This window comes from Mesocricetus auratus, unplaced genomic scaffold (genome assembly GCF_017639785.1).
Source record: "Mesocricetus auratus isolate SY011 unplaced genomic scaffold, BCM_Maur_2.0 Super-Scaffold_100013, whole genome shotgun sequence".
Classification (NCBI taxonomy): Eukaryota; Metazoa; Chordata; class Mammalia; order Rodentia; family Cricetidae; genus Mesocricetus; species Mesocricetus auratus.
This window is the reverse complement of record NW_024429196.1, coordinates 74978962-74995258: the sequence shown is the minus strand read 5'-3', so window position 1 is coordinate 74995258 and position 16297 is coordinate 74978962. Positions and strand designations below refer to the sequence as shown.

General features: G+C 40.1%; 1 protein-coding gene across 12 annotated transcripts in view; it reads left to right on the top strand.

The window, feature by feature from the left end:
• Positions 1–16297, top strand: part of Uimc1 (ubiquitin interaction motif containing 1) — a 63140-nt gene that overhangs the window by 11823 nt on the left and 35020 nt on the right. For 9 of the 12 annotated variants that reach the window (XM_040756019.1, XM_040756020.1, XM_040756027.1 and 6 more), the window contains 5 exons: positions 5934–6018; positions 7906–8030; positions 9026–9131; positions 9442–10178; positions 14677–14762. In XM_040756019.1, coding sequence (XP_040611953.1) covers positions 5934–6018; positions 7906–8030; positions 9026–9131; positions 9442–10178; positions 14677–14762 — 1139 coding nt within the window. Of the gene's footprint in view, positions 1–2693; positions 2718–5933; positions 6019–7905; positions 8031–9025; positions 9132–9441; positions 10179–14676; positions 14763–16297 lie in introns of those variants that run through there. The other 3 variants (XM_040756028.1, XM_040756030.1, XM_040756029.1) reach the window with 3 other exon arrangements.

Genomic DNA, 16297 nt, shown 5'->3' with positions numbered 1-16297 from the left:
TATCTTTCTTTCACTCAGTGGGAAAAGAATTCATTTTTCTCTATCAATTTCAGTGTCACCTTTGATTCCTTTTTTCATCTGTTAGCCCTAATTGGTCTCCATATGCTTTAGGTTTTACTTCTTAAGTGATACATCTGTTTCCATTTCCATTTCTTTGCCTGTTCATCTGTTCTGCAGATTTTTGCAATAGACTAAAATGCCTCTTTGGCCTTGTTTTTCCTCCCTATGTTTCACTTCATTTATTGCAACTATTTATTTAGGTGTGTGTCTCTGGGGGGTATGTATGTGAGTTTGCCCCTACTCATATGTATGTGAGGCAGAGCGTGAGTATCTTTTACTCACTACTGCAGAAACTTTGGTATTTTAGTGTGTTCCTCTCCTTTTGTTTTCCTTTCTTACTCATTGCTGTATTTTTCTTTCCTTTGCTTTTCTTTTCCTTAGTTTCCTTTTTAAAAATAGTTGGGTTTTTTTTTTTTTGGTTTTTCGAGACAGGGTTTCTCTGTATTGTTTGGAGGCTGTCCTAGAACTCGCTCTGTAGACCAGGCTGGCCTGAAAATAGACCTTTTTTATACAGCATATTCTGTTTATGATTTCCACTTTCCCAATTCCTTCTAGATCCTCCCCAGTTCCCCAACCAATCAGAGCCACACTCTTTCTCTCTCTCATTAGAATACAAACTGACATCAAAAAATAATAGTAAGATTAAATAATAAAAAAACTGGAATAGAACAAAACAAACAGAAGAAAAAAAACCAAAGAAAAAGCCCAAGAAACACACAAGTTCACACACAGCAACCCATAAAAACACAAATTGAAAACCATAATATATACCCAAAAGACCTGTAAGGAAAAAAGAAAAGTAGTGTCCAGATAAAGCACTATAAGACAGAACCTCCAAAAATGCCATTGAGTTTGTTTTGTGTTAGTTTTCTACTGCTGAACGTGGGTCTGTCCTTAAGAGTGGTTTGTATACCTAGTGAGACTTGATTGGAGAAAACTATTTTTCCTTTGTGAGTGGTTATCAGTTGGAGATGGCTCCTGGGTAAGGGATGAAGGCTTGTTTCTACTTTTCCTCCCAGCACTGGGACCCCAGCTGACTTAGACGTGTGCAGGCCCTGGGCATGTTGTCACAGTCTCTGAGTTCATGTATGCATCAGTCATGCTGTGTTTGAAAGGCTTTGTTTTCTTGGTGTCCTCCACCGCCTCTGGCTCTTACAATGTTTCCTTCTCTTCTTTGGCAGGGTTCCTTGAGCTCTGAGGGGAGGAGTTTGATGAGACATCCCCTCTAGGACTGGATGTTTCAAAGTCTGTTGCTCTCTTCACAGTGTCCATTGTGGATCTCTTTTTAGGCCCATCTACTGTAGAAGGGAGCTTCTCTGGTGATGGTTGATTTCCATGTTGGTGTGGCCTTTTCCTTAGTATGTGTGTATCTCTGTGAATGTACTCCATGTGAGCTAAGGCACTGCAGGAGGCCAGGACAGAGTGTCAGATCCCCTGGGGCTGGCTGAGCCACCTGTGGGTGCTGAGACTGAACTGTAGAGCAAGCAGGAAGTGCTTTCAGCCACTGATCCATCTTTCTCCACCCCCCTCCCATTTAGCTTTTTTGCATTTTAAAGAATACTTTTTTTATTTTGGTTTTTGGAGTCAGGGTTTCTCTGTATAGTAGTCCTTTTGTCCTGAAATTCACTTTGTATACTAGTCTGGCTACTAATCTGGCCTTGAACTTACTTAGATCTGCCTACCTCTGCCTTCTGAGTGCTGGGATTAAAGGCATGCACCACCACTGTCCAACAAAAAATACTTTAAATGACTGTTTTAGAGTATTAAGAAGCAGTTGGTATTAGGAAAAACAACTTTTTGGTTTTGTCAGTTGAAAGTCAGTATGAATGAGTCCATATTTCTTCTGACGTTTGTGTTACCGACTGTGCTTTTCAGCTTGGGTATCAGCTTTTTTGGTTTCTGTTGTAGATCTTCTAAGGCTAGGTCAGTTTCCTGATTCTTATAGTCCTTAGAACTTGTGCTTATTTCTGTGGTATTATTTGTCACTCTGAAATAATAAACTGTATTATTATTATTATTGGTTTTCCCAGACAGGGTTTCTCTGCGTCTTTGGAGGCTATCCTGGAACTAACTCTTGTAGACCAGGCTGGCCTCGAACTCACAGAGATCCGCTTGCCTCTGCCTCCCGAGTGCTGGGATTAAAGGCATTTGCTACCAACGCCTGCTTGTATTACGATTTTTAAAAATTACATTTTCATTATTTTGTGTGAATGTGTGTGGATGCATGCTTGTGGAGGCTAGGAGTTTGCTCTCTCCTACCATGTGTGTTTGGGAATTAAACTCAGACCATCTGGCTTGGTGGCAGGCATGTTTACCTCTGAACCATCTTGCTGGCCCCTGCCCATGATATTTTTTTAACCTCTATTATTGAACTATGCTTTTCTGGAGAGTAGTAATTTTGTATGTTAAGTATCTATCAGTAGAGCTTAGCTTTTAGCATTCTTAGAAAACACTTGCACCAGATTTTTCTTTTATTTAAAAAATTATTATTTATTTTAATGTATGTATGTGTTCTTGCATGAGTTTATGTGTACCGTATGTATACAGGTGCCTGTGGAGTCCAGAGGGTATCAGATCCCCTGGAAGTGGAGTTATAGGCACCTGTGAGCTACCTGATCTGGGTGCTGGGAACCCATCTTTGGTCCTTTGTAAGAGCAGTAAGTATTCTTAACTGATGAGTTAACTCAGCCTTCAGGTTGTACTTTTATTTATTTTTAATGGTTCTCCCCCCCACCTTTTTTTCCCCTCAATGTTTTGTTACACATTCTCACTATGTAACAGTCTCACTATGTATCCTTCACCAGCCTAGAACTTACTTTGTAGACCAGAGATCTTCATAATTTTGCCTCCCAAGTGCTGAGATTGAAGGTATGAGCCACTATACTTAGCTTTATTTAAATATTTCTTGAAGAAAATGTCTTACCTGGGGTATAGCTCAGTGGTCAAACATTTGCTTAGCATGAGTAATGGTCTAGGTTTGATTGCTACCATTATAAAACACAAAACCACCAGATATAGTGCACACCTTTAATCTTGACACTGGGGAGGCAGAGGCAGATGTATTTCTGTGAATTCAGTGCCAGTCTGGTCTACATAATGAGTTCCAGGACAGCCAGGGCTGCAGAGAGACCCTGATCAACACAAAACAAAACAAATTACAAAGAACAAATAACCCCCATAAAATTCAAAAGTATCCAATAACTAAAGTACTCTAAACAAAAAGTACTCAAGAAACCAAGAAGTTGTTCTCTGGTGTCCAAGAGGCTAGGAAATGCCTTCTTTTTAACATGTAAAGGTGATAACATACATAGTCATGATGTAATTTGGGCTCTAGTTCTCCTGTCTTCAGCACACATTCTCTCTTGGGTTGGCTCCAACCCATGCTTTCAGCCTTTTTTTTTTTTTTTTTTGGTTTTTCGAGACAGGGTTTCTCTGTATTGTTTTGGAGACTGTCCTGGAACTAGCTCTGCAGACCAGGCTGGCCTCGAACTCACAGAGATCCGCCTGCCTCTGCCTCCCAAGTGCTGGGATTAAAGGCGTGCGCCAGCTTTCAGCCTTTTTATCCTATGGCCCTGGCATCTCCAGTGCTGGGGTCCACTGCAACCTTGGCCTCAACTTTCATAGCTTCATCTATGGCTCAGGGTCTCTGACCCTAACAAGTTGCCTGATCTCAGATGCTCTCAGAAAACATGGTATACAGGACTCTGTGACCTCTTTACTCTTGTTTCTTCTGTGCTTGCAAAATGAGTACCAAAGGAAGGCATTGCCAAGTCCTGCTGTCAGCTCAAGATGTAGCCTGACTCAATTGGAGTGCAGCTGTATCGGCTTTTGAGTACTGACCATGAAGAGACTTTGCTAAGTAGTTGTTTTGAGGAGTGGAAAATCCCTTCAGTTTAGGTTTTCTTCCTTTAAATGCATTTGATTTTCGTAAGACGGCCTCCAATGGATTTTGCTCTGAATATACCTTTCCTAGTGTCTGACTGTACCACAGTTTTTAGTGCTAGATACAATTCAACTTTATTCAGGTTCTCAGGATACAGTCAGAATGAAGCCAGATTCCTGGTCAAAATGTGACATAATGACCTGTATCCTAGTTCCTGATAGTCATTGTTTTCCTCTGAGCCCCACTGTTGTCCTTCCTTCCTTCCTTCTTTCCTTCCTTCCTTCCTTCCTTCTTCCTCCTCCTCCTCCTCCTCCTCTTATTTATTATGTGAACAGTATTGTCTGCATGCATGTTTCCATACCAAAAGAGGACATCTGATCTCGTTGCAGATGGTTGTGAGCCATCATGTGGTTGCTGGGAATTGATCTCAGGACCTCTGGAAGAGCAGCCAGTGCTCTTAACCTCTGAGCCATCTCTCCAGCCCTTCTCAGCATTTTTGTCTTACAGGCTCCCATTAGAATAGTTCATTACGCTCTGTTTATAGCACTCAGGGACTTTTCTAACACAAAGTTCCAAACGTTTCCATGTTTCTACCCACAAACCAGTTCCAAAGGCCTGAGAACCACACGGACAGGCTTATCATAGCAATGACCTTACTTCTTAGTACCAGATCCTGTCTGAGTTGCTTTACTCTTGTGATAAAATGCCCCGACAAAAGCAATTTATGGGAGAAAGAGTTTATTTTGTCTTGCAGCTCCAAAGTCATGGAACCCATCATGGCAGAGAGGACACAACAGTAGGCAAAGAAGGTTGCTTGGTAGCAGGAGCAGGAAGCTATTGTTTACATTGTGTCTACCCTCAGGAAGCAGAATTTGAATAGGAAGTAGGGCAGGTTGTAAAGCCTTAAAGACCTTCCCCCAGTGACCCATTTCTTAAAGTGAGACTCTAGTTCCTAAAGGTTCTACAATACTCTCAGACAAAGTCACTGGGAACCAACTATTCAAATATACAAGCTTATAGGACCACATTTTACATTCAGACCACATTGATTGTTCAGACTGTTTTCTTAGAGAACAGTAGACACTTTCATGATTCCTCATTCCTCTCTCCCCACCTGAAATTTAATATTTTAATTTAATATTTAATATTTTGTCTCCTTCAGGATCCCTAACAATACGTATATCATCTTTGCCTCTATTCTCTTCTGCTTTTCTCCTAGCTATTTTTTAAAAATTGCTTTCTCTATTTCTCTTTTGGTTATCTTGATTATTGTTTGGTCTCTCTTGGTGCTACTTAATTAAGGTTTTTTTTTTTTTTTTTTTTTTTTTTTTCGAGACAGGGTTTCTCTGTATTGTTTTGGAGCCTGTCCTGGAACTCGCTTGGTAGACCAGGCTTGGTCTCAAACTCACAGAGATCCACCTGTCTCTGCCTCCCGAGTGCTGGGATTAAAGGCGTGTGCCACCACTGCCCGGCTGTTGTTTTAAGATAGGGTCTCTACATGGCTCTGGCTGTCCTGGAACTTACTGTATAGATCAGGCTGGCCTCAAACTCATAGTGCCTGATCTGTCTCTCAAGTACTACTTTCTAAGTTTTGATGTGGAGTGGGGTTGGTGTATTTGGTTTTCTAATTTTGTAAAATTCCTTTACTTTCTTTTTCTTTTCACCAACCAGTGGCCAAAGAATGATTTACAATAAATGAATATACACAAGTGTTTGGTGAATCAAGTGTCTCTGATCTTGGGTAGATGTCTATTAGTATTTTGGAGATTGGCCAGTTTTTATGTGATTCTGAGTATGTGATAAAATGTCCTGTGACTATATTATACAATTCCATTTTTATGGTTTAATTAGTTCTAGATTTTGCATGCTCTTTTTTAACTAGAAGAAAGGACTTTTTGTGTGTACCATTTTAACAATCACTGATAATTCATAGGCTTTTACTACTAATTTTGATGTTATTAAGTTTGATCATATCTCTTGTTTACAACAGGAAGCAAAAGAAGAGAATGGATTGCAGAAGATGAAGACGAAACAGTCGAACAGATCAAAGTGTGTGGCCAAGAGACGAATTGCACGTAAGCTTTCATTTTCTAGTTGAATCGATGTAGTATTTTCACTAGGAAAATAAAGTTGTCTAGGGTGTGTATACTTCCTGTTCTTTTTTTTTTTAACTTTTACAAGCTTCATAGAGAGTTACTTTCTGCTTACACATTTGACTGTTGAAATTGTAAATGTGATTTTCATGGCTCGGCACTCTTACTAGAGCCCTTGATTATCTATCCACCCCTTTAAGTTTTTATGTGTGTGCTTGCTTGTGTGTGCCTGTCACCAGACGAGGGCGTTGGAGCTCCTGGAACTGGAGATAGAGATGATTGGATTTGAGCTACTGTGTGAATGTTAGGAACTGAATGCAGGTGCTCTGCAAGAGTAGCAAGTGCTCTAACCATTGACCCCAAGAGAAAGTCATTCAGCTCCCTTTCTCTGTCTTTGCTGTGTAAATCTTAGATTGCAGTTTTCGACTGACCTCTGGTCATCAGTAAAAGGCATGATTGGGAGATGACTTATTATTCTTATTGAGAAAAAAATTAAGTTTCATGTGGACTGTTTAAAATTAGTGTTAGCTTAGATAGGTAGTTCTGCCATGGGTCGTGTTAAGCAGCTTATTATTACAAAGCTGAAAATCACAGTTGCCAGGCATTGCCAAGACTCAGAGCTTCAGTCTGTGCATGGTGTCACTGCCCAGGAATGCTTGTGCTGGGACACACAAATGGACCATGTTATGGAAATAGAGGCGGAAAAATCAGGGTTGAGACTCATATCCAGCTCTGCAGTGAGGCTCCACTGTGGGATTCAGATACAGTTCTCCACCTTGGATCACAGGAAGCTCTGTGCTTTGATTAGAGAGTTAGGTGTAGATACAGTAGGGTGGCTGAGATGTATTGATGCTAAAGTAGGTTTTTGAAATTTTGGGAGAAACTGATTTGTTCATGCCTTCTGCAGGGAACTCTATACTTGAGCTCATGAACAGAAATGGGGTCAGAGGTTTTGACTTTTGGTGGACCTATCTAAACATATTGAATAGTTCTTGGCAAGGGCATCCTTAAGTAGATGCACAAATGTATAGCTCAGATTATTATTATTATTATTATTATTATTGGTTTTACGAGACAGGGTTTCTCTGTATTGCTTTGGAGGCTGTCCTGGAACTCACTCTGTAGACCACGCTGGCCTCAAACTCACAGAGATCTGCCTGCCTCTGCCTCCCGACTGCTGGGTAGCTCAGATTATTAATCCTAGTAAAATTATATCTTTGGGTAACTCATTTTAAAAGGAAAATGGGCCTTTTTCTGTGCTGAAATTTGTTTATAAAATAAAAGTGATGATAAAAATGACATTGCCCAGTTAAAGAGCTGAAGACTGGCTTCCAGGAATTGTTCTCTGAGAATGTTTCCTTAGAGTGCATGAAGTCCTGGTTGAATCCCCATCACTATATAAAGTAGGTAGTACATGTCTATAATCCTAGCGTAACTAGAGGCAGAAGTCATCCTCAAGGCAGTCTGAACATCAGACCCCATCTGAAAAAAACAAAGGCCCTGAAGAGTAAAATTGTTCTGGTTAAATGTTGAGCATAAAGCAGTGTGGTATTTAGCAAAAAGGTCTAGAGTGGTTTCTGTTTGTTCATTCAACAGATACTGATTCCTGGTGCTCTTATGTGTAGAGATGCAATAATGAACAGTATAGGCAAACTATGCCTTCATGAGGGCTTATGCCCTAGATAATGCAGGGTTCTTGTAATGCAGGTGATAATCTTGACCACACTTTTTAGTTGGCTTTCTTTATTAGATTACAAATCACCCTGAATGGTTTACAGTATTTTCCATTGACAGTTTGATGGGTTCTGTTTTTTGCCATCATGCTAACTTTTTGTTTGTGGTGTTCTTCTCTTCCCTACAATCTTACAGAGATGTCTGAAGAAGAACAGTTTGCTTTGGCTCTCAGAATGAGTGAACAGGAAGCTAGGGAGGTGAACAGCCAGGAGGAGAAAGAAGAGGAGCTCTTGAGGAAAGCCATTGCTGAGAGCCTGAATGTAAATACATGCTGTGTTGAAAGTCTGTGGAGTTCATTAGTAATGTTCTTAGTTACTTAGTGATTGCTATAGTTGCATTAGAAACTGGATATGGTAGTTTATAGGATTTTCAACTAACTATATCTCAGTCCTTTTTTTTTAAGTCTGTGTTGTTGAATTGCTGGTTAATCCAGTTTTTGTTACTGTATGAGTTTGCTTCCACTCCACAGATTTTTTTTTTAGTCAATGGCTTAAAAGAATCATAGTAAGTGGGTAACTTCTGAAGAGTTACAGAGTACCAAGAATTCTAGAGACCAGGTGTTTACTGCCCCTCATTTATGGGGACAGCAAAGAAAATGAGAGGAAAGAATTGGCAGTTTTAAAAATAACCAAGTAAGGGTCTGGAGAGATGGATGGCTCAGCGGTTAGAAGCACTGACTGCTCTTCCAGAGGACCTGGGTTCAATTCCCAGCACCCGCATGACAGTTCACAACTGTTTGTAACTCCAGTTTCAGGGTGTCTGAAACTTCCCATGGCAAAACACTAATGCACATTAAAAAATATTAAATTATGATTTGAATATATGCAATAGAAATGATTTTAAATGTTAAGAATACTTGCTAGTGGCAGATTCTGAGCCATCCTTGGTTCTTTTTACTTGTTAGCTTCTCTGAGCTGGGACCACCTGGAGTTGAAAGGGTTGGCTTTGAACTTGTAAGTTCAAGCAGTCCCCCATTTCAGCATTCTGAAAAGCTTAGGACTACAGGCGTGTCTCACCATGTGAATACATATGTCTAATTTGAATCACTCTTTATACTATATACCCTTCATATGAGAAGCGGTATAGTAAATATAGATATTCACTTCACACTGGGCAATCTGTTTGAATTGAGCAGCTATATTTTGAAGAGGAGAAACTCCTAGGGACAGTACCTCCCATTTCTGTTCTTCCTGTGACTCTTCATATACAGTATTTTAATAATAAACCTGGTCTGGCACGGGGCCACTTGTTTCAGAGTTGCTGGTCTTCTGATGCTTCTACTACCAGATTGCGACCTCTGGCTACTGGATCATCTTCACATTCCCATCAAGAGAACACCAAAGACTCTGGAACCACTGAAGGCATGTCTTCCTGTTCTGACTCCTTCCACGAATCCAGTGTAACTATATCACAGGGACTTCTGCTAAGTATAGAGACAGAGCTGCCCCAAATCATTGTTACGATGTATAAGAGATTCAAACAGAAATAGTTGAAATTTCGTTAATATCCAACATACTTTTATCTTCAAGGAAAAACCACCCTTTGGCTAAAGTCAAAGAAGGGCTTTTTGTAACCACATTTTGTAATTCTTGGTAAGTGATAGCTTACCAACTTGTCTTAATTGAAAAAAAAAATTTGTCCTTAGCCCTACTTTTTCTCAAATACCTACAGGCGTATGGCAGCTGGTACCTCCATCACTGTTTAAAGGCTCACATGTCAGTCAGGGAAACGAGGCTGAGGAAAGAAAGGAGCCCTGGGACCACAATGAAAACACTGAAGAGGAGCCGGTCTCTGGCAGCTCAGGAAGCTGGGACCAGTCAAGCCAGCCAGTGTTTGAGAATGAGAGCGTTAAATGTTTTGACAGATGTACTGGCCACTTGGCTGAGCACACACAGTGTGGGAAGCCACAGGAAAGTACTGGGAGCGGTTATGCTTTTCCCAAAGCTGTCCAGGGTAGGGGGGACACATCTAAGCAATGTCTTCCTACCCCAGCAGACACCAAAGGTCTCCAGGACATTGGGGGCACTGTGCACTACTACTGGGGTATTCCATTCTGCCCTGCTGGAGTAGATCCTAACCAATACACCAGTGTCATTCTCTGCCAGCTGGAGGTTTATCAGAAGAGCCTGAAAATGGCTCAGAGGCAGCTTTTTAAGAAAAGAGAGTTTGGGGAACCAGTGTTACCTAGACCTCCTTTTCTGATCCAGAATGAATGTGGCCAAGAAGATGAGACTAGTGAAAAAAATGAAGGCACCTCAGAAGATATGGGAGATGAAGCCAAAGAGGAAAGGCAGGAATCTAGGGCATCTGTCTGGCACTCAGAAACCAAGGATTTTCAAAAAAGTCCAATTAAAAGCTTGAAACAGAAACTTTTATTGGAGGAAGAACCAACAACCAGTCATGGTCAGGTAAGGGTCAGTGATACTATAACTAAGGATTATTTATTTACAGATAAAATAAGGATTATTTTAACTATTTTTGTGGTCTTTCTGCTTATTAAAATAATACATGCTTACTATATGAAATGAGGAAAGTGCAAAAAAGAAGAAAAGAACCTGGGTGGTGGTGTACACCTATAATCCCATCACTCACAAGGCTGAGGCATCCTAGCCAGCCTAGGCTGCATTGTGAGACCTTGTCTCTAAAAAGGAAAAATTACGATAAATATCTGCAGTCTAACCACCAAAAGGCAACCATCATCATTTCTAAACACACAAAACACAATTTTCTTTTAAATTTTTGAGCGATTCTTCTGCACAGACTTTGTTCATTTATTTTATAATTTATCAAAAATCTTATTCTACTTAACAGATATACATCAAAACATTATTCCATTTTGTTAGGATAAACCACTATTAATTTTCCAAACATTTTTATTTTTTCAAGATTTCTCTGTGTAGTCCAGGCTTTTCTGGAACTCACACTGTATATCAGACTGGCCTTGAACTCACAGATCTGCCTACCTCTGCCGCCAAGTGCTGGGACTAAAGGTGTGTGCCACCACACCTGGCTTCAGATCTTTTATTTTTAAAATGTTTTTCTACAGGCAATGTCTTAAAAAATTCTAGGAAATGTAAATTAAAAATATATTTGTCTTCCATCTCTACCTTCTAGCCAGACATTTCCCATACTGGATTCAATCCGTGCTACTAATTTTAAGAGTACCTTCCATGATACTTTATGTAATATAAAAAAATAACTTTCCTTACTTTAAAAAAATTTTTAAATTTATTTTTAGACAAGTGTCAATGCAAAAAAACACAGCTCTCATATTTGAAGGCATAAGAATAGTTTATTTTGCAGCCAAGTATGAGTTGCTGTTGCTGAGTTGGTATCCCCGAATTACATGTTCCAGCAAGGTATCGGTTTTATGAAGATTTATAGTAACCGGACAAAGAAAGTTATAGATCAAAACACCTTTCAAGGGACCTGGAGAAACAGCTCGGCAGTTAAGAGAGCGCTTGCTGCTCTTCCAGAAGACTAGGGTGTAATTCCCAGCATAGCTTCCTCCAGGTGATTGGACACCTCTGTCTTCTGAGGATACCTGTACTCAGTGTGTACATACCCACATGCAGAGATGCACCTTTACACAATTAGAATAATAAAAATAAGTCTTTAAAGAAAAAACACATTTTTCACATACATTGGTGGGAATATCAGGTAGGTGGATTGCAGTGAAATGGGGAAACCTCTGTATAGGCCTCAGATGCATTCTTGGCTTTTAGGTTTGTGGAAGCTAGGGTTCTGCTCATTCATTCTATCATTTAATAGTCACAAGGATGTAAGTCAAACTCACAGGTGAGCAATAAATGACTACTATGTGGCTAAGATAATTTGGTTCTGACATGCAACATTACATTCTTTCCACAGTCATTGAGGTTATAATTAAACAACTTTGTAGGATGTTCAGTTTAGATGTCGCTTTTTTTCTGGGAACTTCAGTTCACATAGGTTCTCATGTAGCCCACATAGATTCTCATGTAGCCCAGGCTGGCCTTTACTTGTTAAGTAGAAGTACGACCTTGAATGTGTGATCCTCCTGCTTCCATCTCCAGAGTATTGGGGTGGGTTACAGGCAAGTATTGTCATGCCGTGCTTTATGTAGCGCAAGGGATGGCACCCAGAACCGCGTGCACACTAGACAGGCACTGCACCTGAGGTACATCCTTCGCTCCCGGCCTTGTTTATACAAATGCTAGTTTACGTGTTATTCTGCCCTTTTCTTATTTGGCAATACTGAGATTGTTTTATAACAGTACTCACTTTACTCTTTATTTGGAGGTAGGGGATATACACTATAGATAAAAAGTAGCTTCTTCAGTAGCTGCCTGTTGGACATGTAGGTGGTCGCTAACATCTTCCTATCACAAGTAGTACTGTGTTAGAGGAAATTTCATCTACATGGGAGATATTTGTAGGATAATTTCTTATAGACACAAGGGTGGATATATCACAAGATGCTTACACTTAGTTTTGTTAACCATTACCAAACTGTCATCTATAGAAGTTATATACATTACATTCCCCTTAGAGGTGCATGAACATTTGCTTCTTAAACGTACACCATATGATATTCAAACTGACGGACATTTCCTGATTGAAGAGATGAAAAAAATCTCGTATGTAATGTTTTAAAAATTACAGTTTATTGCCTGGTGTGGTGGTGCGTGCCTTTAATTCCAGCATTCCAAGTTCAAGGATGGTATGGTGTACAAAGCAAGTTCCAGGCCAGGGCTGTTAAACAGAGAAACCCTGTCTTGAAAAACAAAACAAGCCGGGCGGTGGTGGCGCACGCCTTTAATCCCAGCACTCGGGAGGCAGAGGCAGGCGGATCTCTGTGAGTTCGAGGCTGGGCTGGACCGACAGCCTCCAAAACAATACAGAGAAACCCTGTCTCGTAAAAACCAAAAAAAAAAAAAAAGAAAGAAAGAAAGAAAAACAAAACAAAACAATTATAGTTTGTGGGGTGTGTGTGTGTGTGTGTGTGTGGCATGTACAAGGTCAACAGACAACTTTCTAGAGTTGTAACACTTAGGGGCCATTCTTTAACAATCCTGTCTGTGTGTGTGTGTGTGTGTGTGTGTGTGTGTGTGTGTGTGTGTGTGTGTGTGTGTGGTGTGTTACAGGTTGGAGGCCAGAGGTTGACATTGTCTTTATTATTTTCCACTTTACTTAAAAAATAACATATTTTAAAAACATTTGTGTATTTATCTATTTTGGGGGTGCCACAACATAAAGGTGAAGATTAGAGGACAACTTGTAGAAATCAGTTCTTTTGTCATTTGCTTGACTTAGGGGCAGGGACCTGAACTCTGCTGCTGTAGCAGTACATGCTCTTAACTTTTGAGCCATTGCTTTGGTTCCCTAAATCAACAAAATTCTGTTATGTGGACACTAGGTGTCAGTGTTTTGTTTTGTTTTTCTCCAAAGAAAAATTAATTGCTTAATTCAAAGAGTTGGGTGCATTATTTACTGTTGTTATATTTTGTGTTTGTGCATGTGGATAACTTGTGGGGAATCAGTTCTTCCCCTTTGGTGTATGAATCCCAGGGATCCGACTCAGGTTGTCAGGCTTGGTAGCAAGTGCCCTTTTCCACTGAACCATCTTGCTGGCCCATTGATAACTGTATTTTAGTTCAGATAGTATTGTTCAACTTTTGTCACAGCCACATTTCCAGTCATAATACAACTTTACCTTCCTTTTGATTATAGATTCAGTTTTCCTCCCTTTTCCCTATTCACTTCTACTTTTCCTTCTTTTAAATTTCATCTTTTATTGGAATCGTAGAAGGATGCCTAACTTGTTTGGGGTATTGATAAAAAAAAAAACCCTGAAAACTTTTATTAAGTAGCTAGAGAAGTTTTTTCCTGGAAGAAGGGAAGTGTCAGAACCAAGATACTTTCTCGGAAAACCCACTTAAGGTAGCATTTGTTGCTTCCTTCATGGAGCTCACTAAATAGATCAGATTAGCCTTGAACTCACAGTGATCTGCCTGCCTCTGCCTCCCAGTTGCTAGGATAAAAGGCATGGGCCACCATTTCTGGTCTTTGTTTTGTTTTGGCTTCTGAGACAGGGTTTCACTGTGTAGACTTGGCTGTCCTGGAACTCACTCTGTAGACCAGCCTGGCCTTGAACTTGCAGAGATACACCTACTTCTGCATCCCTAGTTGTGGAATTAAAGGCATGTGCCCCCACACCCAGCATATTTCATTTCTATTACTAATGTTAAATGTTAATTTTGAACAATTAGATTTTTTTAAAGGAAGAAACTAGAACTGAGGGGAATGGTCACCTGGATTGCCATGTAAGCTTGAGGATCAGAGTTCCATACCCAGAGCCATGAAAAGAGGCTGGGTGTGGTGGCTGGCACTCACTTTTAAGTCTAGCACTGGAGAGTTGGAGACAGGTGGATGGAGACCTGGGGCTAACAAGACACTTAGCCTAGTCTACTTTGGGGTGCTTCAGGCCAGTGAGAGGCTACCTTAAGAAACAAGGTGCTTGTCACCACCAAGAAAGAGGGACCTGTGACCTGAATTTGATTCCTAGAATCCACATGGTGGAAGGTGTGAGCTTGCTGCTTGTCCTCTGACCTCCTCGTGCACCAGTGACATGTGCATTCCTTCTCCCAAAGATAAACAAATAGATGTGTTGTAGCTTGTGCCTTTAGTTCCCAGAAGAAAATGTGAGCTGGAGGCCAGCCTGGTCTACATTTAGTGAGACTCTGTTACAAACAAAACACAGCAAAAGCAAACACACTAACCCAAGGTGGATAACTTCCGAGGAATGATACCCAAGGTTGACCTCTGGCTTCCACGTGCGCATATAAAAAACATGCACAAAATAAGTAATAGCAAGGGAAGAAATAAGTCATTTGTGTATTTAGGATGTTTCCTGTTTCTTTACAGTCTTCCCAAGGTCTGTTGGTTGAAGAAACTTCTGAAGAAGTTCTGAAGAGTTCTGAAGAAGGAAACTCTGTGCCTGCCTCACAAAGGTGGGAATTCAAGTCTCTTTCTATGGTATAGGCATAAAGAAGATGAATCCCTTGAAAGAGACTAACATGGAAAACTTGCCAGGGAACTTTTTATCTCCTTTATGTGTCAAGACTAGAAATCTTATTTAGCTCTAAGTTTGCAAATAAGCATATCAAACCCCCCCCCTTTTTTTTTTCCAAGACAGGGTTTCTCTGTGTAGCTGACTGTCCTGGAACTCTCTCTGTAGACCAGGCTGGCTTTGAATTTAGAGATCCACCTGCCTCTGCCTCCAAGTCCTGGGATTAAAAGCAAGCGTCACCACTGAATATTGCAAATATGCATCTCTTAGAAACCTAAACTACTAAGCCTGGAAGAGATCATAAAGGTTTTCTTAGTATTAATTTTACCTGGATTATTTCTTGCTGTTCTCTAATCCTAGCTTCCTAGACTGTTTACCTATGACTTGCCTTCCTGTCTTCTTTGTCCTTGGGTTCTCTCTGCTTATGTTACTTTTTCCTTTCAGATTACATACAGATAATAGGTTTCATGTCATCTCCTCATATTTGTACAGTTGTCCTTCACTTGCCTCCCTCACTGTCCTCTGTGTCTCCTTTCTATCCCTTTCTTCTAGTCCATTGCTCTATCTCTCCCCTGTCTTAGAGTCTCTTCCTCCTCTCATGATACCCTAATAGTTTCATGCTCTACAAATATACATATATATAATATGTATAAATCTAGGTTTTGCATATGAGAAAGCATGGTATGTAGTCTTTGTTTTTCTGAATCTGCTTATTTTGGTTAACAGTAACCTTGCATCCATTTTTTTTCCTGCAAATGTTATGATTTCATTTTTCTTTATAGCTGTACAAAATTCCATTGTGTATATGGACCTTGTTTGTCCATTCATTGATTGAAATCTAGGCTGATACCATTTCTTGGTTATTGTGAATATTGTGCTTTAAACATGGATAATCAAGTATCTTTGTGGTGTGTTGACTTAGGGTTCTTTATATGCATAGGTATAATGTAACTGGATTGTAATTTTTTTCTTTCTTCCCCTCCTCTTCCTCTCTCCCATCCTTTCCTTTTCCTTTCCTTTTTCCTTTCCTTTCCTTTTCTTTTTCCTTTCCTTTCCTTTCCTTTCCATTTCTTTCCTTTCCTTTCCATTTCTTTCCTTTCCATTCCTTTCCTTTCCTTTCCTTTCCTTTCCTTTCCTTTCCTTTCCTTTCCTTTCCTTTCCTTTCCTTTCCTTTCCTTTCCTTTCCTTTCCTTTCCTTTCCTTTCCATCTTCTTGGAACCTCCATATTAATAGTGGGTATAAAATTTATATCTCCCTGAATCCTTACCAGCATTTGTTATTTGCTTTTTTGATTCTGACTGAAGAGAGATAGAATTGAAAGGCTTTTTTCTGTTGCTTTTTTTTCCTTTTTCCTTCTTTTGGGGGGGGCAGGGTGATCTACATAACTCTGGCAATCCTGGTACTTACTAAGTAGACCAGGCTAGCCTTGAACTCATAGAGATCCACCTAAGTGCATCCTAAGTACTGGGATTAAGG